The sequence below is a fragment of the Hypanus sabinus genome, chromosome X1 (genome assembly GCF_030144855.1).
Source record: "Hypanus sabinus isolate sHypSab1 chromosome X1, sHypSab1.hap1, whole genome shotgun sequence".
In the NCBI taxonomy this organism is placed as follows: domain Eukaryota; kingdom Metazoa; phylum Chordata; class Chondrichthyes; order Myliobatiformes; family Dasyatidae; genus Hypanus; species Hypanus sabinus.
Window position 1 is genome coordinate 49,597,062 of NC_082738.1, and position 26,839 is coordinate 49,623,900.

Consider the following 26,839-nt stretch of genomic DNA (forward strand, 5'->3'; position numbering starts at 1 on the left):
ATTTATTTTAACTGGACAAATGTTTATTTGTATGCTCCTCTGTTTAAGTGCTTCCCAGTCTAAATTAAAATTTTCTTCAATATATCACAATAAAAGTATAAATATCATGGAATTGGAGGAAAAAAACATTTTCTTTACAAAATAAATTGGAAATTGGCCAGATTAACGTAGTGCCTGTAGGTGAATCACTGCTTAGATGCATTTATGTGTAATCCACTTGAGTCACATAGCTCATTTAATTAGTGCTGTACTGTTTCCATCATAGTCAGATGGAAACAAACCTACAATTGCCCAAATGCCCCCTTTTCTATTGAGGCAAAGAAGGGAGAGATATACCTGAAGTCTAGCTATGAACACTGTCCTGCTTGTAAAGTGTACATGAATAATAGTCTTTGAATGTAATAATCCCTGTGACTGAGTAGCAATCATTTGCTGGTAGGGTCTCATACATGAATAAAGATGATATTGATACACCTGGATGTTTCCTGTTTTTTAACATGTATTTTCTATCAATATACCTTTTTATATGCTTAGTTTTGCATTATTCTTTATTGTAACTAAATCTGCCAGTTTTCTTAAAAATTAAAAAAAAATCATCTTTCAATGTCTTGAATGGAAGAAAAAAACCTGTTTTTGGAAAAACAAGAACCACTACATCCTAGGCTTTATTCTGCCAATGTTTTCAGATTTTAGCCTCATAGAACTTGTGCTAAACATTGGTTATGCTTCCACATAAACAGTTAATTCACATAGCCATTCGAATGTATGACAAGCAGATTGTACACAATGGTATAAAATGAAAGTTGTCAAGGTGTAAGTCCCGAATGTATTCAATTCTGTACCTTTTACCACAGAGCAATTTTCTTGTATTTAAGCAACTTACATGAAGTGGTGAAGTTAGAAACGTGTTTTTGATATTCTGATAACAAGGGTGACTTTCTACCACAGGCTTCTTTGGTTATTGCTCCACTGAAATTTCAGTTTACATGGCTGAAATTTACTGTTTGGTTTCTCACTTATTTTCTTCAGTTCAGTATCCAAACCCATTATGACAGCTCTAATTCATTCACTTGCATTGCCTCAAATTATGGACCACTTCACTTAAATGTTGTTTTTACCATACATAGGCTACTAAAACATTGTTTTGAAAGTACGCAATTTCCTGTAAATAGATTAATTGTTATAGATATTGTTGATTGTTGTGGCTGCTAAGTTGAATATCGAAAGTATGATAGCCAAGCCAGTGTCTCTTCTTTTCCAGCAGCCACAGGTGTGTAGTTTGTAAGGAACACTGCCTAACATTTAAGAACCAAAACCCTGTCTAAATTCTCTGCATTCAATGTAGAAAAGAAATGAAATTATTGCAACAAGAATGTGGCAGAAATAAATAATAAAAGCCTTTTTTTTAACTCACTTCAAGGCAGAAACACATACAAATATTTAAAATTGTTATGTTCAAAGTACTGGTTTAGAGTTCCATATTGTAATCTAGTGAATTAAGATATTCAACACAGCATTATAGCAATGGACAGATTGGATAGATTTTATTTAATACCACTGTTATGCAACACATATTAAGGATAAACAGGTATGTGGAACAGTGCTGATTTTTTTTTAAACAGAAAATTGGGTACAGTTAAGTATCGACCAGAGCCCATGGCTGACATGATGTAATGGACACTATGAAATGTGAAAAAATATTTATTGATTTTTTAAGTCTCTCTCCAATATTGCACAGCACCCACTTTAGTATGATTTTATGAAGGTTGCCAATATGATTAGGCCTACAAAACTGCCAATTAATGTCCTTCCTTACTCTTCAGTCTTTAATTGCAGAACAAAAGACACAGGCAGAACCCGGGTTACGTAAGGGTTCCTGAGAACTGTCCATAAGCCGGTTTCTCTGTAAGTCAGAAACATCCATTTTCTCTTGTCCAAAATACACTTGCTATAATTCTTTTATTTAATTGAATATACCCTCTAACACCACCCATAATTAAACTAATGAAATATATACTATATCCAATCATTATCATCTGGAAGAATGTTTCAAAAATGCGTGGGGAAAATACAATGAAGTAAGTAGGCTTTAGATGAAACATCAAGAATTTTTTAACTAAATGGTTAGAAGTCCCAGAATGTTATTGCATTGAAAAAGAGAAGATACTTCTATCTGTACCAGCTTTCTGAAATAGTTACATCTTAATCCCATGTCCTTGCCCTTCACAATTAGAAAAAGATCCAGCCCTTTTTTAAAAAAAAGTGTGAATTCTTCCAGTATTAATACATGTGGAAAATGATTTCTCTAACTTTCCATTCTTTCAGTGAAGGTTTTAAATGCATATCCCCTGGATTCATACAATATTGAACAGATCTCATCTTAGCTGCTTCATAGTGATATTTTTTTAAAGACCTTGGTCTTTAGTTATTTTAAGGGAATGCGGATTCTCAGCTGAAGTAGACCCTGGTACATAAAATGGAGCACAAAAGCCTCTAAGAGGAATTGCCATTATTTCTTTTCCAGGACCCACAGGTTGTATCCTAATCTGTAAATTGAAAGTGCATCTTACTAAAAACTAAAAAAGTGGAGACAAGGAGTCGTAATAATACTTCATGCTTACACCCACTTACTGGCTCGAAAAACATTTCCACCCTAGAAGTGGCAATGCTAACGGTGTGTGTCAGTATACACAAGTGGAAAAACAGTGGGAAGGTGAAAGGTCACAACATATCCAATAGTGATTGGGAGTTATTTTCACTATTTTGATGCCACAGTTGTGACTGAGTGGACAGCACTGTTGCCTCAGTGAATCTATAATTCTGTTACACTCTGTGGAAAAGGACAGCTCCAAATATCAATCACCACATAAAAATGTTTAACCAAGGAAGATTCCCTTGGAATAAAAAATGACCAAATTGCTAGAAATGTATAGTTCAACACCAGAAGAAATGGGACTTTTTCACAACACAGATGCAGCCAGCAAAGTACTTCTGTAATTTAGTGTCAGAATCATACCTAATTTGTGTACAGGAACTTCCCATAAAATATGGAATAATATGAAAAATGGATCTTAATAACAATTCAATTTTTCTCTACTCACTGCCTGAGCTGCTGGGCATTTCTGACATTCTTCTTATTGTTACACGTCTGAGAAATAGCTCTGCTCGTAATTAAACAACTTTAATGTGTTCCTTATTCTGTTTTCTTTCTAATTGCCCTCATTAATAAATGAGCCAAATGGAATCACCTTAACAACCAGTCTCCCCCTATCAGAGATATTCCCTCACCCTCTCAACAACACAAAAATATCTTGTTTTCTCACTTTCCAAGTTCTGATGGAGGGTTACAGCACCATGGTCAAACAGAATGGAAATAGGCTATTCAGCCTACCGGACCATCAAGCAAAAGAGGTGATGCTGGAGTTTAATATATGAAGAATGATCTCCAGAGTGACAGATGGCCTTTTAAATAAGGATACCAGCATCTTGGATTATCAATTAGGTAGATTACCAATTTCTTTGAAATTTGAGATTGCCATTTATGCTCATCTTTAAAGTGGGATTCCCTGAAACATTAATTCATTCTTTCTCATTAACTTTTTGTCTTTCCACAAATCCTCCCTTGACCTGAATTTTTCTGTTTTTTTTTGTAAAACGTGATGCAAGCCTTGGTTTTTGTACTTTTAAGACTGTGCTCATTTTGCTCTAACAAATTTTACTCCAATCTATACTTTTAATAGCTTTGCTTCATTGATTTATTATTCATTAATATGGAAAAACATAGGAAGGTTAAGTTATTGGAACAGCATCCAATGTTTCTGGACCATTGATCCAGAGGTATGTTTGGAATCCACCCTGACAGCTGGAACATGGAAATTCAAGAAGCTAAGTAAAATCTGGAATTTTAAAAAAGCTGTCACAGTAACTCAAGACTGTTGCAAGAATGCATATAGTTTATGGAAAGAAATCAGCTACTCTTCACTGGTCTAGCCTATATGCAGCTCCAATAACAGTTAATTCTTAACTTTGACATGTAAAATTACTTATTCCTCCCTCAACAGCCATAAAATAGAAATCATTTATTTGAAAATCAAACTGACTAGATATGTAGGAAATCTGAAAGTGCTCAGCTGGAGGGAGAAACATAGTCAATGTTTCTTCAAAACTGCAGAAATGATAAAGTTAATTGTAGAAACAATTGACGAGAACAAAGGAAATGTTGCTGATAATGTGGAGACCAAGACTACCTAGGTGTCACACCGCTTGCAGAACTGTCTAGTTAAGAAATGAATAGTCAAAAAAATGTTAGAGACAGGAAACTGCTGGAACTGTAAGAGGCAGAGTGCAACAGTTGCTGGAAATCTGAAATAAAAATATTGGAAATTAGAGCATGAAGGTAAATGACATTAAAACCAGCTAATTCATACACATTCAGAAATGGTGACGTTTGACATTGCTGAATTTAATATTGGAGTTCCAAGGCTTCAAGATGTCTAAAAGGAAGATGAGGTGCTGCTCTCGAATTTACATTAGGAGTCATTCGTTGTAGGAGGCCAGAGTAGTGAAGTCTGAGAGAGAAATAGAGATTGAGTGATAGGTGACTAGAAGCTCAGGGTTGCCTTTGCAGATGGAACGGCAGTGAGCTGCAAAGCTAGCACCAAACCTGCAATTGCCTTTGCAGAAAGCCTCATTCTGTCCTTTCCAGCTATGATTTTAGTTCTCCAACTCACTCCCACTCTGACCTCTCATCTGCAACTACTTAAACTGTTCTTTAGAATTTCCAAATATAAAAGCATAGTTTTTTTATTCGTAAGGAATTGCAGACTATTACTAGCAATGCTGGCATTTCATAAACATGAGAATATTCGCAGATGCCAGAAATCCAAAGCAACATACACAAAATGGTGAAGGAACTCAGCAGGCAGCGTCTATGGAAATGAATAAACAGTTGATGTTTCGGGCCAAGACCCTTCTTCAGGATATTTATTGCTTATCCATAATTTTCCTTGAGAAATTGGCAATGAGCAACCTCAATGATCTACTCATGCAAATGGAAAAGATTCTCCCCTCCAGTATGGAGTTCCAAGATCCAAATCAAGCAACAACGAAGGAATAACACATCATTCTTACTGGGAACATTGTGCAACTTGAAACTTGATGGTGATAATATTTTCAAATACCTGCTGGCCTTGTGCTTTTAGAAGGTAGAGACTGCATTTAAGATGGATTGCCAAAGGAAACAGACATAATTCATGATCTTATAGGAGAGGAAAAATCAACAAAGCAGGTGAATTTTTTAGACTAATCAAATATGTTCGGTGTGCAGTTTGGAAGGCAAGCTGCAGCCACTGGTGTCTGCATCTGCTGCCTTTACCCTTCTTGGTGGCAGAATCCATGGGCTAGAGAGGCATTGTTAGGCATTTTGTAGATTGCATACACTCAGCTTCAGTGAAGAGAAGTCAGGTGAACCGCTCTGACATGGATGTCATTGAGCTTCCCAACATTGATTATTCTTAGTTATTTGTTGCTAAAGTAAATTTATTCATGAAAACGTCAAGGAAAATTGATAAGAATTTTGTGAAAAACATTTCCCTCCCCTCACAAGGATTAAAGAATGACACAAAACATGCTTTGAAACTTTATTAGATTTAATATTGAAGTTTACTTTTACATTCAATTTGTATTTTAAACTAGAGAGAAACATTTGATATAATTCTAACCTTTAAATAATTAATGGTTTGAACATAAGCTATGGAAGCTACCCAGTGAAAAAGATGATTTGAACCTTTTAATAACATTTATGCATTGGCTGAAAATAAGAAACTGGAAAAGCACCTTCATTGTTAATTGGCTGCTAAGAAACAGTATACCATCAATTCCATTAATTTTAAAATCTGAATCATTTTTGAAAATATTTTCCCATTTCTCATACTGACCACATTTTTAAAATTGTTTGGAAAATAAATGTGAGCAAACATTTCAATGCATTGTTTTTTAAAATTGTTCTTACAGCCATACCGCATTGAAACAGCCTTCCAACCTGTTGTGTCTGTGCCGATCATCAAGCACTCATGTAGACTTAAGTATTTTCCCTCCTGGATCACCATCAATTGTAGCAATCCCAATTCGTGCCAACCTCTCCTCAATTCTCCTGCCACAGGCCTATGCCAATTATATTTTTAACAACAGTCTATTTGTCAGCACGTATTTAAAATGTGGGAGGAAAGTGGAGCACTTGGGGTGGTGTGGGGGAGAATCCACAGTCACAGAGAGAGCGTGGTAATGTCAAGATCATACATGGCCTTGAGAGTCGTGAGAGAATGGTCTAACTGCTGTACCACTGTGCTATTCATATAATCTTCAATGGTCAGTGTGGGTAACTTGCTTGAACTAAGTAAATTGGGAATAATTTGCAAATTTTATTAACCTCATGTCTCAGTGCAAGGGTCTTCAAATTCAGCTGCTTTACATTAGAATCTACACATACCTTTTTCATGACTAAGACTTATGATCCCATCCTCCTACAAATGAGTAAAATCACTGTTCATGGCATCTTGTATATCACAGCACAACTAAATTATATTTAGCTTTTCAATCCTTTGCCTTTGAAGGATAAGTTACCAAGGGAAATTAAGACTGATTTTATATAATTAAGATTCAGACTTTGCAGTGGGTGCATGAACTCTTTTTCCACGTATTGCAATACATTTTGCAAGCATCTTCATGAACTAAAATTTTTTCCATTACTAAAAATCTCCTGTATTTACAGGGTCACAAAAGTCAATACATTTGGAGAAAGACAGTAGAGGGAAAAATAATTCCTGCCATTTAATTACAAAACAGCTTGACATTAGCGTCACTGCACAACAAGGTTATGTAAACAATTTATGCAAGTGCACACAGAAAATAATTCATGGTTACTAGTTCAAGTTTCAATTAGTAAGTAGATTAATAAAGGTTTGTTTATCCAAAGAGAATCCTATAGATGGTCCTTTTTGTTATTATACAACTATGATTGCAGCCATTTAAGCAATGATTTCTAATTAGATGAGCTTATGTTTTCAGAATCATAATATTTTGGCATAAAATACAAAGAATTATCACATCTGGTAATGATGAATTTTGATAGAATTTCTTTGGAATTTGACCAACATGGTAAGACTCAAACACTTCATTACAAAACAAGTTTGCTTTTGAAGTTTTAAACTAATTCTGTTACAATTTCCCCTCATTCAAATGACTGACAAAAGTGAATGAAATTGAAAAATTAGATTTCACATCTATGTACCAGAATTACTGCACATTTCATATAAAAAAAATCCTTAGGGAATATTCTCCAAACAAATATTGTATTTTGGTTAAAGCTGCAATAAATGTCAAGTACTTTCTCACATCAGAAAGCTACATAAATAATGAGGGATGATGTAATGATGAAATTTGGCTCAAGAAGCTACAAAATCATTGTCTTTCACAAGGAAAAATAAAATTTGCACTTTGGTATGGTGTAAGTGAACAAAAAGATTTCATACCAAATTGGATTTCAATAGATTTTCCTTGAAATGATTAAATTAGCAACATCCACCTTGAACAAGTTTAGAAAAAAGTACTTAAATCCAAATAATTCATGTACAATGTCAATCAGCCAAGAAACTGTAAATGTTTGAATTGCAACTATGTTAGTGCTATTATTGCCATTGCATTTTAAACTTTATGCTTGGATCAAATTCTACTAAGTACAGAACGCAAACTGGTCTGGGAGGGGGGAAAGAAAAAGAGGCAATGGAGTATGCTTTAGCAGTGATGCTGTGTGGTAAGGAAGTGGGCGTGGATAAGGATGTGTGTATCTGTGCTGGCAAAATGCATGTGTGTGCATCCAATGGATATAGGCACTTGCGCATTATCACGTGCTAAGTCTGTACAGCAGAGCCTGCTCATCAGTCATTTTGGACCAAGATATCATGCTGACAAGACCTTAAGGCAATTGGTATGTAACATTATTCCCAATTTTAAAGAAGTCACACAGGGGCATCACCCACTCGTCACTCAAGGGGAAGTAAGACATCCTTCCTTGTGAGTGCAAGCTATGAATAAAGTAACTCAATTTTAATAAGTCAGTTAAAATGACAAACTTTTTAATGACTACAAACTAATTACAGCTTGGGGCACATTTGCGTTGACTGGTAACCTATTCAGTTTCTATTCAGATTGAAAATAGAATACGTGCATAAAAATTATCCATGGAAAATTACCAATCACTTCGTGATTTAAACAAAAGAGCATTCAAATCATTCTATAGTTAACTTCATTTGAACAGCTCCTTAGGCTTAATGAAAGCCATTTTGTCATTTACTATATTTATAGTGAAAATTTTACTCCCAATCTATACACTCACAGTTTGAAACAAACACTTATACAATATCGATCAACCTACAAGGAACAGAAGTGAGTGGATTGGATCCAACTGATGCAAAAATTACCACCACCCACTTAATCTAAACATACTATTCACGGAGAAAAGTAACAACGATAATATTGTCAAGGATAGATTAACTTTCGTTTTACATTCTTCAGCAATTTCAGTACAGAGCATAGAAACTCTACAGGCTTCAATACGACCAAAATATAACTAGATTTACAGACATTTTCAAAACGAGTTACAAGGCTGCTACAGTTTTACCTTGTACAATATTGATCCCATTTTTTCAAATTATCCAGGTGCCACAGTTCACAAGCACTTCAATTGACAAGCCAAATTACTAAAACATATAGCATGTTCTGTGGTGAAATCATGTGTTTTTTATGCTCTCCTTAAAATGCTCATTTAAGTTCTTTTTATTCCTGCATAAGTATTCACAAATACAACATAAAAATTTGGAAATTCCAAATATTTATATATGGTAGGCATTGGTCTCTTTTTGTTTTAATTAAATGTCTATTTCCTTAAAATTGAAATGCATTTCTGGATATTTGCTTACAGAAATGGAAGTCCTTTGCACTTCAGTGAAATCACAATGAAAAAATTAGAATAATGTAACTTAACTATTTTAAAGAGACCTTGATTTCCCTAATTTCATGGAATCCATAATTATGGATGAAATCCATAATTTCATCACAATCTGGCTTCATCAATCAGAATGGGTGCACTTGCTGAACTTTTTATAAAATGATGGGAAACAAGAGATCCTCCATTTCTTCACAAAAACCAATACATTTTTGAAATCCTGACTCCACTTTTTAAATTCTGTTTTCCAAATGAGCACAACTGTTTGTGAGACTGTAATGCTTTAGTAAAATTTTGTTCAGTCATCAGGGATTAGATGAAAAGATTGGGAAAGAAAAAGAAATCTCACAGTAAATCTGAAACTATTAATTAGTCAACATACTCCAAGAAATTCCTAAAAGCTCTATCTCTGTTTCACTCTGAAAACAGACAGCTACATTAATGCAACCTGAAAAGCAACCATTAGATTATAAAAAGACAATTTTTAAACTATAACTTGAACTTATATAACCATAACTATCCAAATGCAACCACTCATTGTACCTCGAGTTATTAAAAGAGAGATTCACCATTAATAACCACAGCCCGCCAAAAACTGCAGATGCAGAATTGAGACAAAAAAAACCCCAAAAAAATCTGTTGAAAAATTAGATAAATCGCTTACTTTGCGAAAAATATCAACATAACCAACATGTTTAAAACAACCATTTCACTCAAATGGATTGATGCTACGGCTTCATACCAACACGTACACTGCTGTGATCAACAGTATTCACTTGGACCGCAGTGCTAATTCATCATGTATTCTGGTTTACCTACCCTTCCTGCTACAGAGGTTCATGGGAAATTCTAGAGGAGTAATCCTTCAGAAACTGATAGTTAAAACTAGAGACTGCTGATGGATGAACTGACTATTGTGCTAACAAGTACAACTGGATAAAAGTTTTGTCAGTGCATCAGAGTCCAATTAAAACATTATTCAAAAACATGTCCCACATGTGGATTGTAACTGATCCACTTCCTCAAGAATTAAGGAGTTCTTCAGGCTACCAGTTAGATCAACCAATACACTAGCTGCATAGGTGTAGTTCATCTGTTTGCTCAGATAAATTGGAAAAATTGCAGCTTTAAGGGAGAAATATACTCATTCATAATAATAGAAATGTGTTGTATTATACTACCGGGAATCAAGTTACATAAATCATGACATAATGTTGTATAAATTATAGAGCTTACTTATTATTCAAGACAGTGCATGGAATTTAGAGTGAGGATTATAAATGAACACAGTGAGCCAATTTTCCAGATACATACATGTAGTGTGAAAGCCTATCTGCCAAAGGCAATCACTCAAGACAGTCCTAAAAAGTGAGACTGTGCCAGAAGCAAAATTACAGAATGTTGCCCTCAGTATGCACGTTCACTAGAATCTAAGCTATTGCTCACACAGCTGTTTATCTTCAGAATTGTGTAAGAATAATAACTATACTGAAAATATATTCAAGAACCTGTACAATTTTTTTAAATGTCAAATAAATAGCAGTACAAGGCAGTGGTTTCATTAGTGCCATGCAATGAGAAGCTCAACCTTTAAAAATCATTAGCAATCTGTGGCCAAAATGATGGCAGCACCAAAAATGCCCACATTCTGCCCAAGCAGTTTCATTTGATTCCAAAATTCAACCCGACGAGAATGGTGCCAATAGCCCACATTTCCATCAATAAACAGAACTACAATAGGCATAAGAATAGAAAGCATTTGGGCTGCAGTCCGAACACAGTATCCAGAGAGGAAAGACAAAGCCAACACAGCATAAAGTACAAACAACAACTGCAGTGTAATTTCACCTCCTATGATGTGATTCAGATAGGCCAGGCGATCCTCCTTACTGTGCTGAAGGGAGTAAGCCTAAAGATCAAATACAATAGAATTAGAATACCAGTACTTAAACTGCCATCTATCATAACTACTGCATGTTCCAAAGAACATTTTATTTCTGCAATTTCTGCTACCTCAAGCCAAAATCTAACTGAAATACAATTCTACATTGCTGGAAGGCTTTTGGGGAGGAGGCAATTAAGAGACTGAAGTGAATTAAGTCAGTATCACAAACATGAGAAAATCTGCTTATGTTGGAAATCCTAAGCAGCACACACAAAATACTAGAGGAACTTAGCAGGCCAGGGGTCATCTATGGAAAAGAGTAAACAATCGGCGTTTTGAGCCAAGACCTTTCTTCAGGACTCAAAAGTCCCCTATTGACCCGACATGCTGACTGTTTACTCATTTCCCCATAGATACTGCCTGGCCTGCTGAGCGCCTCCAGCATTTTGTGTGTATTGCTTTGAATTAAGTTAGGACAGGTCCGAATATTTATTTTACAAAAAAGGAAAAAAAATATTCACATAATGCATAGAAAAACATTATCAAAAATATACCGGGGTGGAGTTTCAAGATGGCGACGTAAGCATCTGCCTTTTAGGCGCTCTTTATTTTTTTAACTATAATCACCCTTTAATTAGATCTTTTCGAACTTAATCATATGAGTTGCTACCTTTGATTGACCCTTTTTTCCTAAAATAATAGTTGATCTAATCTTGTCAAACTTAAAATGGCTACAAGTAAGAAATCGGCTAAGGATCCTGTATCCATCGACGCAATTTCTGGTCTTTTGGACATTAAACTGGATGTTAAATTTGCGGGTATGGAAGGTAAATTGGACAATAAACTGGATGCTAAATTTGCGGGTCTGGAAGGCAGACTAGAAGGTAAATTGGACAGTAAACTGTTAAGTTTGGAAAGGAGGATTACTTCGAAAATATCCGATCTTGAAGGAGTTGTTAAATCGCTTGAAACTAAGTTTCAGTCGCAGGCGTTAGAGGTTCAACAGCATGGAAATAAGATCACGACTCTTGAACAATCAATTTGTGAAAAAGCACGTACAATTGAAGTGTTAGAGAAGAAGATAGAGTCGACTGCTAAAACTTTAGATCAGTACAAGTTTAAAATTACTGATCTTGAAAATCGTTCTCGCAGACAGAATTTGCGCATCATCGGAATTCCCGAAAAAGTTGAGTCCGGTGATTTAACTGAATTTTTCTCTAAATTACTGTGGGAAATTTTCGGTGGTGAAGGTTTGAAAAATGAACCTGTTATTGACCGCGCTCATAGAGTTGCGAGGCTTTCGTCTGTGCCTGATAAACCACGAGCGGTGATTGTTCGCCTTCATTATCCTCGTGAGAAAGAGCTTCTAATTCGATTAGCTCGTAAAAAAGGTATGATCTCCTACAGAAATTACTCATTTCGAATAGTTGAGGACTATTCGTATGAAGTAATGAAAGCCAGGATCGCTTTTAAACCAGTGATGGCAGAGATTCATTCGATTGGATTTAAACAAGCTTTAATGTATCCAGCGAAGCTTAGAATGGTGCTGCCCGACAACAGTCTACACTTTTTTAACACTCCTGAAGAAGCGAAGAAATTTGTTGAAGAATATCGATCCTCTAGTGCAACTTGAACTATGAGTTACATTGAAGATTTTTTTTTTGGAGAGAGGATGTCATTTCATTTTAAGTTTTAACCCTGGAAGTTGGGTTATAACTTTTTATTTTGAACTATGGGTCTGGGTCTTTTTTTTTTTACTACTATTATTATTGCTTATAGATGCTGTTTTAATTTTTATAATATCCTTTTTTATACACGTTTGTATTTTGTAATAATGAATTATTTTTTCAAAATGTCGTTTCTTCTTCCCATAAGTCTTTACTTTTTATAAGCGTTTATTTGCTTGCCTGTATTTAGAAATGGAACAAAGGTTTTGAGTTCTTTTTTTTTAGTTTTTTTTTATATATGTTGTAGTGTCTATTAAATCTTTTTTTTTTAAAATTCTATTTTGATAACTTTTTTACTAAATTTTCTTATTAGATTGCTGAATTTATATTCATATTTTGTAATATGGCTTTCTCAAAATGTCGTTTCTTCTTCCCATAAGTCTTGGCTTGTGAAACGTCATCTTTGTATCTGAATATGGAATTTCTTTTTTAAAGATGTATTACATTTTTAAACTTTAATGTTCATTTTTTTTTTATTAATGATTTTTCTGGTTTTACTATTTTAGTTTTTTTTTGATTTGTCTGATATGTGTGTGTATGTGTATGTGTATATATATATATGTAGGTATATATATATATATATTTTTTTTTTTTGCAACTCTATATTTTAATTAGGGTGTTATATAGTTTTTTCTTAAAAAATTTTCTTATGGAGCTGCCATCTTGAAATGGGGGTAATATTAGTATTAGTTTATGCGCCTGCCGCTTGGCTTTCTTTCAAAGGGTGGGGGGAGGGGGGAGGGATCTTTTTTCATGCTTTTGCTTTTTATTTTTTTGCTTTTAGTTTATGGGCTGACTTTAAATTGTTAATATTGTTGAGGTGTCAGGATCTCCGGTTGCTCCTGAATCAATTTTCCTTCTTCCTAAATTGTGGGTTATGTGTCTTTTTAACCTTTTATGATACCCATATTAGGAGGGAGGATAATCAACGTTTTTTTAGGTTCTGGAAAGGTCAACAATTTCACTCAAATTGTACCGCTAAAATTAGGGGTGTGTCTATTTTTATAGACGCCTCAATTTCGTTTACACATTATGAAATTATTTCTGATCCACAGGGTAGATTTTTGTTGATAACTGGTTCACTTTTTAATCGGAAAGTTGTTTTAGTTAATATTTATGCTCCAAACTTTGATTGTCCTGAATTTTTTAAACGTTTATTTACTTCTCTTCCTAATTTGAATGAATATATGTTGATTATGGGTGGAGACTTTAATTGTTGTTTGAATCCTTCGATGGATAGATCTAAACCTATTCGAACTCTTCCGAATAGATCAGCTTTACTTATTAATTCTTTTATGGTTGATTCTGGAATTACTGAAATATGGCGGTTTTTGAACCCTAAAGATAAAGAATTTTCATTTTTTTCACATGTATATCATAGTTATTCTAGAATTGATTACTTTCTTATTGATCATCGTTTATTAACAGATGTTATTGATTGTAAATACGATTCTATTGCTATTTCGGATCATGCGCCTTTGAAGTTATCTATCAAGATTTCGGACTCTTCTATCAATACTAGATCTTGGAGACTTAATGCTACTTTACTTCAAGATCCAGAATTTATTACCTTCATAAAGCAACAAATTGACTTATTTTTTTCAACAAACTATAATGAAGAGATTGATAAAGGAATACTTTGGGACTCTTTCAAGGCTTTTATTCGTGGACAAATTATTTCATATTCCGCTGGTAAAAGAAAACAAAGATATTCAGATATAGCTTTATTGGTGGATAAAATTAAAGAAATTGATAAGATTTATTCCGTTACTCCTACCAAAGAACTTTATAAGAAGAGAGTTGAGCTTCAAATGGAACATAGTTTATTATTATCTTCTTCAATTGAGAATCAATTAATTAAGACTAGGGCTCAATTTTATATTCATAGTGATCGAACTGGTAAATTGTTAGCTAATCAATTAAAAGCTATTTCGACTAAGCGACAAATTATTAAAATTCGTAAACAAGACGGTAATTTAACTACTGATTATAAAGAAATCAATAACACTTTTCAAGATTTTTATAAATCTTTATATCAATCAGAATTTGACGGTGACCGGTTTACGATGGATAATTTTTTTAATAATTTGAATATTCCTAAACTGATAGATGAAGATTGTAGCTTGCTTGATGCTCCTATTTCTATGGATGAAATAAGAGAGGCTATCTCATCAATGAATTCAGGGAAAGCTCCTGGTCCTGATGGTTTTATTGTAGAATTTTTTAAAACTTTTTCTTTATTGCTTTCTCCTTGGCTATGTGAAATCTTTAATGATGCGTTTGTTAAGAAGAGACTACCTCAATCGTTTTATGAAGCTACTATCTCTTTAATTCTTAAAAAAGATAAAGATCCTACTTTATGTGCATCTTATCGCCCTATATCATTATTAAATGTAGACTCTAAGATTCTTACAAAAATTTTAGCCATTAGATTAGAAAAGGTATTACCACAGATTATTTCAGAAGATCAAACTGGTTTTATTAGGAATCGATATTCCTTTTTTAATATTAGAAAATTGATTAACATAATTTATACTTCATCACCTACAACCCCAGAATGTGTTATCTCATTAGATGCTGAAAAAGCCTTTGATAGAGTTGAATGGACATATTTATTTAATGCATTGAGAAACTTTAATTTTAGTCCTAATTTTATATCATGGATTAAATTAATATATTATAAACCTGTTGCTTCTGTTCTTACAAATAATTATAGATCCTCTTTTTTTCAATTATCTCGTGGTACGAGACAAGGTTGTCCTTTAAGTCCTTTATTATTTAATATTGCATTAGAACCTTTAGCTATTGCTATTCGTGAGTCTCCTAATATTTTTGGTATTACCCGTAATGAGAAGTTATACAAATTATCGCTTTATGCTGATGATTTGTTGTTATATATTTCTAATCCTAGTAGGTCTATTCCTGCTATTTTATCCTTGTTGGCTCAATTTGGTAGCTTTTCTGGTTATAAGTTAAACTTAGATAAGAGTGAGTTATTCCCTTTAAACGCGCAAACTTTATTGAGTGATAGGATGCCATTTAAAGTTGTTACTGATAACTTTATCTATTTAGGTATAAAAATCACCAAGAAATATAAAGATTTATTTGGACTGAATTTTTTACCTATGCTTCATCAAATTCAGCAACTTACTACTAGATGGTCTCCCTTATTTTTATCATTAGTTGGTCGGATTAATGCTATTAAAATGATGATTTTACCGAAATTTTTATATTTATTCCAAGCTTTACCAATTTTTATTCCTAAATCTTTTTTTGATAATATTGATTCAAAAATTTCCTCATTTGTGTGGCAAAATAAAAATCCTAGGTTAAGCAAAAGGCAATTACAAAAGTCTAAAAAAGATGGTGGTCTAGCTTTACCTAACTTTAGATTTTATTATTGGGCGAATAATATTCGTAACCTAATGTACTGGAAACTAGATTTGGATTCACCTGTGTGCCCACAGTGGGTAAATTTAGAATGTAGTGAGGTTAAGGGATATTCTATATTTTCCGTTCTTGGTTCTTTTCTTCCTATTGATTTAGCCAAATTCAATAAACAGATATCTAACCCTGTTGTTAAACATACACTACGAATTTGGTTTCAATTTCGCAAATTCTTTAATCTGAAAAACTTTGCTCTGGACAGCCCTATTTTATGTAATTTTTTTTTTAAACCTTCATTGACAGATCAAGCTTTTAGTATATGGAAAAGGAAAGGTATAAAATGTTTTCGTGATCTTTTTTTTGAAGGTACTTTGATGTCTTTTGATCAACTATCCAACAAATTTGAATTACCTAAATCTAATTTTTTTAGATACTTACAAATTAGAAATTTCTTACATAAAATTCTTCCATCTTTTCCTAACTCAACTCCATCGGATTTTTCAGATTTGATTTTTACTTTTAATCCTTGTCAGAAGGGATTAGTAGCTTTTATTTATAACATGATTATGAAGATACAGCCAGAAATATCGGATAGAATTAGACAAGAATGGGAAAAAGAACTTCGATGTAATATATCAACAGATAAATGGGAAAAAATTTTACAAATGGTTAATTCCTCCTCTATTTGTGCTAAACATGCTTTAATACAATTTAAAATTGTACATAGAGCTTATATGTCTAAAGATAAGCTTGCCCGATTTTATTCGCATATTAATCCTCAATGTGACAGATGTCACTTAGAAGTGGCTTCATTGACTCACATGTTTTGGACATGTCCCACTTTACATAACTATTGGAAGGACATTTTTGATGTCATTTCCTCAGTATGGAATATCGATTTACAACCCCATTTTATTACTGCAATTTTCGGTATACCAAATGAAGATGGCAATCAGCTTTCCCCTTCAATCAGACGAATGATTGCCTTTGTAACATTAATTGCCAGAAGGTCTATATTACAAAACTGGAAAGAAGTAAATTCTCCTACTACATTTCAGTGGTTCTCCCAAACTATTTCTTATTTGAGTTTGGAAAAAATCAGAAGCACTATCTTTGATTCTTCAATTAAATTTGAAGAAACCTGGGGACCATTTATTCGACACTTTCATATGAATTAATTTGGCCTATTTCAGATCCTTTTCTCTACTTATACTTGTTCAGGTATGGAGTTCCGGAGTTCTTTTCTTGACACCTTTATATATTTATAAAGTGCTATTATTGCCCATGTTAGTTTTAGTTTAGTATTTTTTTTCAATATATATTTTTTCTCATATATAATTTCAATTTTTTTTTTTCTTCTTTTTTCGACGATTATTTTTGTTTTTTTTTCATACATATTTATATAGACTTGATTGATTTATGTACCTTTTGTTGATGGATGTTTTAATAGGATATTATTATCCTATTACTAATGTAATCTCAAGTTTATTGAATCTGTAATCTATTCATTATTATGTGCTGTTTTTTTTATATATGAAATTTAATAAAAAGATTGAAAAAGAAAGAAAGAAAAATATACCTTTAGTGGAAAAAAATATTAATTACTCACCACACAAATAAGGTGGATGCCAAGAAACACTTGCCCAGTGGACTGTAGTGACCTTGTACGAGGTTTCTGCCGATATACCTCACCAGCTCCACTTGCTAAAATCAGAAATCCTCCAATTACAGCTATAGTCCTGGAATACATTCTTACCTGTGGAATTCAAAATACTTATTTACATAATCTATATGGTTTTTTTAAAAACTGCATCAGTCAAGTCACATTTATGATGTATGCTATTGTATTTTATATCTGAACACTGGTCATCATCCAGTAATAAAAGGTCACCATATTTAAAAAGGAATTCAATCACTGCCCAGAAAATACAAACTGCATTTTGATGCACCCTTAATATCCAGCAAGGCTCACAGATACAAACAGTACAAAAGAGTCCAACTGAATTCTGTTCATCCATCATAAGTTTTATTTTTCGGCGGATTAATGGTGCTGAACAAAGACACTTATTTTCTGCAGCATAAACAAGCAGATAAATGATGCTAAAAAAAAACAGAAAAATCTTGTTTGAATAGACTATAAGGATACAAACCCAGAAACCTTTCAGTTTTGAAGGATTATTCGGGCATTTTCAAATCACAATTTAGTATTAACTGCTTTAGCGGTATATGGTCAAATAAAATCAGTGAACATCAGTGGCAAACAAGAATAAAAGCCTCATTGAATGTACCTCAATGTACCCTTCCATGCTGACTAATTTCAGCTGATCATAGAAACTGGTACTTAAAAGTTTAAAGTAAATTTACTATTAAAGTGCATATAGGTCACCATATAGAACCCTGCAATTCGTCTTCTTGCAGGCATTCACAGTAAATACAAAGAAACATAATAGAATCAATTAAAAACTGCACATAAAAACATTCAAACAACTGTCTGCAAAAGACAAATAGTGCAAGTACAAAAAAAAACAAATAAATAATAAATATTGAGAGTATAAATTGTAGAGTCTTTGAAAGCGAGTCCATTAGTTATAGAATTAGTTCACTGTTGGGATAAGTGAAATTATCAAATTAATGAATAACGCATGCTAGGAAATCATTTGTGCTTAAGGTTGCCTACCCCTGACCTAGATGATGGGTGCCATTTCCCTGGGGCCACACTTATCTACCATCCTTTATAATCGCAGATTCATGTGAGATGTGATGTTCACAGATGAAGAGAAGGAAATAAATATATTTTAGAACACAGAGAAAACAAAAATGACATAAATGCAAGTCATTCCTCAAATTCATGCTAATTCTTGCCTGCCTGTGGCTGCAAATTAAATAACATGAACGTAGGCCACAACTTGACTAACTTGTTTCGCTGAACACCTACGCTCTGTCCGCCAGAGAAAGCAGGATCTCCCAGTGGCCACACATTTTAATTCCACATCCCATCCCCATTCTGATATGTCTATCCATGGCCTCCTCTACTGTCAAGATGAAGCCACACTCAGGTTGGAGGAACAACATCTTATATACCGGCTGGGTAGCCTCCAACTTGATGGCATGAACATTGACTTCTCTAACTTCCGTTAATCCCCCTCCTCCCCTTCTTACCCCATCCCTGATATAATTTAGCTTTCCCCCCCTCCTTTTTTTCCTCTCTCTTTCTGCCCATCGCTCTGCCTGTTCTCCATCTCTCTCTGGTGTTCCCCTCCCCCTTTCTTTCTCCCTAAGCCTCCCGTCCCAAGATCCTTTCCCTTCTCTAGCTCTGTATCCCTTTTGCCAATCACCTTTCCAGCTCTCAGCTTCACCCCACTCCGGTCTTCTTTTATCATTTCGCATTTTCCCCTCCCCCTCCTACTTTCAAATCTCTTACTATCTTTCCTTTCGGTTAGTCCAGACGAAGGGTCTCTGCCCGAAACATCAACAGCGCTTCTCCCTATCGAAGCTGCCTGGCCTGCTGCATTCCACCAGCATTTGTGTGTGTTATTTGAATTTCCAGCATCTGCAGGTTTCCTCGTGTTTGACTAAAACTGATTTGTTTTGCAAAAGTGATGTCTATAATGGTGCTAATAAATCACAACCAGACTCAAACTTGTGCAGCATTATTAATTACCCTGTAGTTATTATTATACTTCAGCAATTCTAGCACCAAGAAACACTGCCATCCAAGCATGTCAACTGAGGATGATGTCAATCTCAGGACTGATTCAGTTTTACTTAATCTGAATAGTCATAAGTAGCTCCCTTCCAGTTTTCCTCCTTTGAGTAGAGTTATGCTGAAATGACAGCAGGAAATTTAAGGTCAACAACAGATTATGAGTGGCATGAATATCATATAAAATGGAATTACTTCATGGTATCTCCATTTGAATTAGATTTTTGATTTTCTGGTGCAATCTGGCTTCCTTACCTTAAGCCAGTCCCCATAGTGCACTTGCTCTCCAACGTATGATGCATATGTGCTGATAGCCAATTGAAGGGCAGCTCCCAAAGCAAACCATCGCCTCTTCACACCAAAGGACATGAAACTGGCACAGATAACTGCAGCACCCATATCAAAATAGAGGTATGGCACAGGAATATCTGGCTTCCTAAGAGCAAACATGAAAGTAGTTAAACTGCAATTACAAAACATTCTTGACAGCCTTCAAAAGAAACCAATTAGTTTAACAATGAAATTTACAGACTAAATTTCACAAGATATGAAGTCTATAATTTCCTTACAACATGGAAGAAAACCATTTCAAGACACTGCATCTGAACTGGTTCAAGGAATAATCCTATTTCCCATTAATTTTCCCTGCAACTTCTCCCCACATTCCCATCAACTCTCCCCAACCATCTCCTATCCACAACACAAAGAGAAAATTTACAGTGGCTTACTAAATTACCAATCCATGCATCTTTGGGACATCAAGTAAGCAAGGGAAAATCCACAGGAAAAGCATGCAAGTCTCACAGAGACAGGATTGAATCAAAATCACTGGAGTTGTGAGGCAGCAGTTTATAAATGGAACCACTGTGTGGCTCCACTCACTAATAGGAATACTGAATATTAGCTTAAAACTACATTCCTCTCGTGCTGTGGGCAGCATGGGAGTTAGCTTCGTTCAAAGCTGTCTGATTGCTCAAATTAAACAAAATTGTCACTCTGTTCCAGAATTCACGCCCTCAGCTGTGACAATCTGGGATTGGAAATATTTAAAATTTATTGCAAATTCTCTTTAATAGAGTCTACCTCAGCCTACATTCTAGACTTTTTGACAAATTGGTGCCTACCAGATTACCAGTTAGCAAATCAATGCAAGTACTGGTTTAGCTGTTGATTTGGCTCTTCTTAGACAAAGCTAGTAATGGGCATCAGCATCTTTGGGTGAGCTAAATGTTGAAAATGAAGTTCCTCATCAGTCCAGTTGGGAAAAGAGGTTAGTTAGCCTGATTTCAGTGATTGGCAAGATGTTAGTCCACTATTAAGAATGAGGTTTTGGGGTAGTTGGAGGAAACAGCAGACAGAACAGACAGAGAGTTAGTGGATGTTGTTTACTTGTATTTTCAGTTGCACATGAGGCTGCTAACCAAGATAAGAGCTGATGGTATTACAGGAACAATACTAGCATGGACAGACTGACTGACTGACTGGCAAAAGGTAAAGAGTGGGAATAAAGGGTACCTTTCGTGGTTGGCTGTCAGTGACTGGTGGTGTTCCGCAGAGGTCAGTGTTGGGTCTGCTACTTTTTACGTTGTGTGTTAAAGATCTGGATGATGAAATTGATGGCTTAGTGGCCAAGTTTGCAGATGTTACAAAGAAAGGTGGAGGGGTAGCAGGTGTTGAGGAAGAAGGGAGTCTACAGAAGGAATTGGACAGATTAGGAGAATAGGCAAAGAAATGGAATATAGCGTAGCTAAATGTATGGAATAGAGGCATAAACTATTTTCTAAACAAGGAGCAAATTCAGAAATTGGAGGTGCAAAGGGACTTGAGAGTTCTAAAGCAGAATACCCTGAAGGTTAATTTGCAGGTTGAGTCAGTAGTAAGGAAGTGCAAGTGCAATGTTAGCAGTTATTTGAAATGCTGCTAGGCTGGAAGACGATGAAGAGTGAGGATCAGAGAAACCATTTTATTGCTCTGGCCAGCCAACAGCAGAGGTGCAGGAAATAAATGAGAAGCAGTCGAGGCTCTAGCATCTATGGTTGAAGGGAAGCTAAAGAAAGATGACATCTTAGAATCATGAAAAGTCTCTTCATCAAAGCAGACATAACACAGACAGAGGAGCTAAATGAATGGGATGAATCCTTATGGAAAGCAGGAAGAAGTACTGGCCTGTGGGTTCATAACCAATATCATGGCCTATCCCCAAAGATGGAGAGCGAAAAATCCAGCAGGGGAAACAGAATCAGAAAAGGGTCATGTTAAATAGGCAGCAGAGAAAACCAGCTGCAAAATTATTGAAATTTAAGTTCTGTCTGAGTGTAGGAAGTAGCAATACATTCATCCATGCATAGGAACAACAACTGAGGAAAATAAGTATTAAATCTTCTGTTCAAGTTTTAAGCTGCACCAAGTCTTAGCAATCTGAAAATTTACAGGGCCGTGGTAAATATATTCAACCCCCAACCCTTTGTTCACATAGATATGTATTTTAACCAGGGATTTTGATCAATTTAACTGAGAACTTTTATTCATGAATCACATGCTCTTTTTTTTTCACAGTACAGCCAAAAAAAGTGATAATTGTAGAGCACAAAGAACTAAAAATTCAAAAACTTAAGTGTCAGCAACTCAAAAGTATTCATCCCCCTTTGCTCAGTACTTAGTTGAACCACCTCTTGCAGCTATTACAGTTGCTAATCATTTCGGATAAATCTCTATCAGCTTTGCACAATGTGATGAAGCAAGATTTGCCCATTCCTCCTTGCAAAATTGTTCAAGCTGTGTCAGGTTAGTTGGGGATCGGCAGTGGACAGCAATCTTAAGGTCTTGCCAGAGGTGCTCAATCGGGGTAAGATCAGGACTCTGACTGGGCCACACAAGGATATCAATTTTCTTTATCTGAGGCCACTTCATGGCTGCTCTGGCAATGTGCTTTGGGTCATTGTCCTGCTGAAAGCCAAACTTCCTCCACAGGTTAAGCTTCTGTCACAGGCTAGCAAGGTTTTATCCAGGATCTCTCTGTACTTAGCAACACTCATCTTCTCATCAATCGTGACCAGATTTCCATCCCCATAACAGAAGCTATCTCCACCATACTTTACAATGGGGATAGCATTACCTGGCTGATGTGCAATATTAGATTTATGCCACACATAGTGCTGAGGCCAAAAGGTTCCACTTTAGTCTCATTTGAGCAAGTTTAGAAGGGCAGCCTGACCTAGACAATGTGGCTGTGGCTTTATACTTTGTCCACTTTTTCACAATGGACGGCACTGAGCTCAAGGTATGTTCAGTACCTTTGAGATGGTCCTGTACCCTTCCCCAGATTTGTGCTTCTCTATTATCATTTCCGACATACATTGAATGCTCACCTGGAGAAGAGGGATCCTTATATTAGAATGCTGTCCTTGGACTATAGGTCAGCATTCAACACCATAATTCCCCACAGGCTCGATAAGAAGCTCAGAGATCTTGGCCTGCACCCTGCCTTGTGTAACTGGATCCTGGACTTCCTGTCAGATCGTCGGCAGGTGGTAAGGATAGGCTCCCTCACCTCCGACCCCCAACACAGGAGCCCCGCCAGGACTGTGTCCTGAGCCCCCTCCTCTACTCCCTAGACACGATTGTGTTACCATACACAGCTCCAATCTGCTGATCAAATTTGCAGAGGACACGACATTGATAGGCCTTATTTCCAACAATGATGAGACAGCCTACAGAGGAGAAGTCAATAACCTGACACAGTAGTGCCAAGAAAACAACCTCTCCCTTGATACGATCATGGATTACAGGAAAAACGGAGACAGGCTAGCCCCTATAGACATCAATGGATCTGGGGTTGAGAGTGTGAACAGCTTTAAGTTCCTCAGCATAAACATCTCTGAGGAGTTCATGTGGTCTGCACATACCAGCTGTGTGTTGAAAAAAAGTACAACAGCGTCTCTTTCACCTCAGAAGTTCAGCATGAGTCCCCAAAACTACAGGGGCACCATCGACAGCATCCTGACTGGCTGTGTCATCAGCTGGTACAGGAACTGTACTACCCTCAACTGCAGGGCACTGCAGAGAGTGGTGCGGACAGCCCAGCGCATCTGTGGATGTGAACTTTCCTCTATTCAGGACACTTACAGCAGCAGGGGTGTAAAAAGGGCCCAAAGGGTCATCAGAGGTTCTAACCACCCCAACCACAAACTGTTCCAGCTGCTACCATCTGGCAAACGGTACGGCAGCATTAAGGCCAGGACCAACTGGCTCTGGGACAGCTTCTTTCATCAGGCCATCAGATTGATCAATACACATTGATCTGATTGCATACCTGGCTGCACATACATGTATATAAAACAATTATGTATACAATTTTAGTCTTTGGGCAATATCCTCCCACATTTCTCCTCTTTATTGCTTGTACAGTCAGCCCTCCTTATCCGTGGGGGATTGGTTCTGGGACCCCCCCCCCCACGCGGATACCAAAAATCGCGCTCAAGTCCCTTATTTAACCGGTCTCAGTGTGGTGATCTTTAGGACCTGGCGCAGCTCTGAATCCGCAATGTTTTTGTTCACGAAAATAATCATGATTGAAAATAAGGTGGAAGTAATAAAGCGATCAGAAAGAGGTGAAACGTCATTGGAAAAGCGTTAGGCTACAGCTCATCAACGATCGGAACAATTTTAATGGAGCATGTGAAAGGCCCTGCCCTGATGAAAGCTACAAGTATTACTAAGCAACGCAGTGGTTTAATTATTGAAATATGTACGTTTCTTAAGTTTTATATGCAGAGAAAGGTAAAATATATACTATACACTAAGAAAAACGTTTGACTAACTGATGCTAAATAATACCGGATGTACCTGTTCTGACTTCAAATCCGACTTAAAGACAGACTCAGGAACGGAACTCCTTCATAACCTGGGGACTGCCTGTACTTTTAAATCATCTCTAGATTACTTATAGTACCTGATACAATGTAAATTCTATGTAAATAGTTGTTATACTGTATTGTTTAGGGAATAATGACAAGAAAAAAAAGTCTGTACATGCTCAAACAATGAATACTGGAGAGAGAACTTCCGGGTTTCCCTGATCCGCGGTTGGTTGAATCAGCCCATGCAGAATCCGCGGATTAGGACGGCCAACTGTACATTGCAATGGAGACGCAGCTTAAAGGTTTTTTATTCCCTTAGATGCAAGAAATAAAGTATTTTATTCTATTGTTTTGACTTTGGTTTGGTCTGATGAAAATCTGCCATACTGTTGGACCTTACAGAGAAAGGGGTATTTATTCAGATGACCCTCCAATTTTCTACATCAACAAATTGGGTGAGTTGGTATGGTAATATACTGTACTGCACCTAAAGAAAGTTAACATAGTAATTACAAAAGGGATGAATACTTTTATAGCCTCATAGTTTTGGTTTTTAATCTTCATGAAATTTTTGACAGGTTTTGGAATTTTTCTTTTGATTTAACACAATGCAATGTTTTGTACATTAGCTCAAAAATTCTATTTCAATACATTTTAAATTTAGAAACCGAGACAGTAAAATGTGAAATTAGTTGTGGGGGCTGAACGCTTTTTCAAGGCACTGTAAAAGAAAATCATTGCAAAATGCAAAAATAAATGGCAAATAAATGACAATACAGCATAACGTCAGAATCTGCACTGCTGTTGTATAGGAGGGAGATAAGGTATTTCAATCTGATCTCATAATTAAATACACATTAGAAGGGCAATAGAGAGATGAAAGTAGTTTGTAGTAACCAGGGGAAGAGAAGAAATTCCTTAATTTGTCATGGAAAAGCTTGAACAACACAGTTCAAGATTTTGTATTCTAATTCCTCCTCCCACCCTTTTTCCTCACCACTCTCCTCCACACTGCTATCCCCATTTACCTCCACCCTTCGCTCCACCATCCTCCTCCATTTTACACTGCTCCACTCTCCAACGTTCTCCACCCCTCCTCCCTTCAAGACCCCCACCCTTCTTTGCCCCTCAAACCCCATCATCCTTCACTATCTCCCACTCGTCCCTCCTAATCTTACCACTCTACTATTCTCTCCTTACTCCACCTTTCCAGTCGCATCACCTACCTTCTCCCTCCCTCCACCAAGCCCAACTCCTGCACCGTAGCCCCCCGGAGTCACACTCACCTGCGCTGATCAGCTCGTTCCGCAAACAGCATCAACATGCTGAAGCAATTCCAGAAGGGGAACCGCGTAAGGATAATGGCGCCGAGGCGCATGAGGAGTTTAAAAAACCGCCTGCGAGCATCCAACGCCATGACTTACCGGGCCGCCCGTCCACAACTAAAGTCCGGCCGGAAACCCGGGCTCAGCGCGCTTGTTCCCACCTCCGCCAGCAGTAGATTCATCAACCAGGGCCACATCTATGAGCGTGGATATCTTTGTGGCTCAGAAACTCGTTTTTAACTAATTTATTTACATAAAATCTATCTAATCTGCTATCTTTCACATTTACTAAAGTAACTATAGAGACGTTGTTTGGCAACATTTCAGTTTTTTGTGTTATACGGATACCGACTTCCTTTGTCCTGAAATTATAAATTGAATGATCACATATATTACAGGACAGCATTAGTTTAAGGAAACAGTAAAAGACAATATAATCTTTTTGAATGTTGACGGTGGAATATTCCATTTTTTTAGTGATCGAGATATCTAAATGTGTATATGTTGTTTTACTGTATTTAAGGTAGATACTTCTGCTTATTTTGTAATATGATTGTAACTACATTCTGAGGTCCATCGTTTCTCATTCATGTGTAGTCTTAAGTTAAGTAGTCTTAAGTTCATAATTAAAGATAGTTTTCTCAGTGCCGAATAAAAACTAGCTCAACGCCCTCAGTGAGACAGAGATTGGGGCTCCCAGGAGTTCACCCTAGACAAGTAACATCTGTGAACTGCAACTCAGTCACTGAGGTTGTGACCTTGGTTCCAGAGTGTAGTTGCTGCAAGTTGAACAGTCTCCCATTAATTTTGAAGATTTAAACTACCTCACTTTCCCTTACCTTCTTATATTGGTTATCTCCCCTTAACTCTTTCAGTCCAGATGAAGGGACTCAACCTGAAATGTAAACTGCCCAATTCCCTCTGCAGATACTGCCTGTTGATTGAACAGCTG

General features: G+C 36.0%; 1 protein-coding gene across 2 annotated transcripts; it reads right to left on the bottom strand.

Moving 5' to 3' along the window:
• Window positions 1–8,111: 8,111 nt before the first annotated feature.
• tmem101 (transmembrane protein 101) lies at window positions 8,112–26,068 on the bottom strand. 2 transcript variants are annotated; one of them, XM_059956569.1, is made up of 4 exons: window positions 25,987–26,068; window positions 19,959–20,139; window positions 17,610–17,756; window positions 8,112–10,910 (listed from the first exon to the last, which is right to left on the bottom strand). In XM_059956569.1, exons 2-4 carry the CDS (start codon window positions 20,100–20,102, stop codon window positions 10,602–10,604), a joined length of 600 nt encoding a protein of 199 aa, XP_059812552.1. In that variant the 5' UTR covers window positions 20,103–20,139; window positions 25,987–26,068; the 3' UTR covers window positions 8,112–10,601. The 2 variants fall into 2 exon arrangements, with proteins under 2 accessions (XP_059812552.1, XP_059812551.1); XM_059956568.1 differs by having other exon boundaries at window positions 25,849–26,017.
• Window positions 26,069–26,839: the final 771 nt, after the last annotated feature.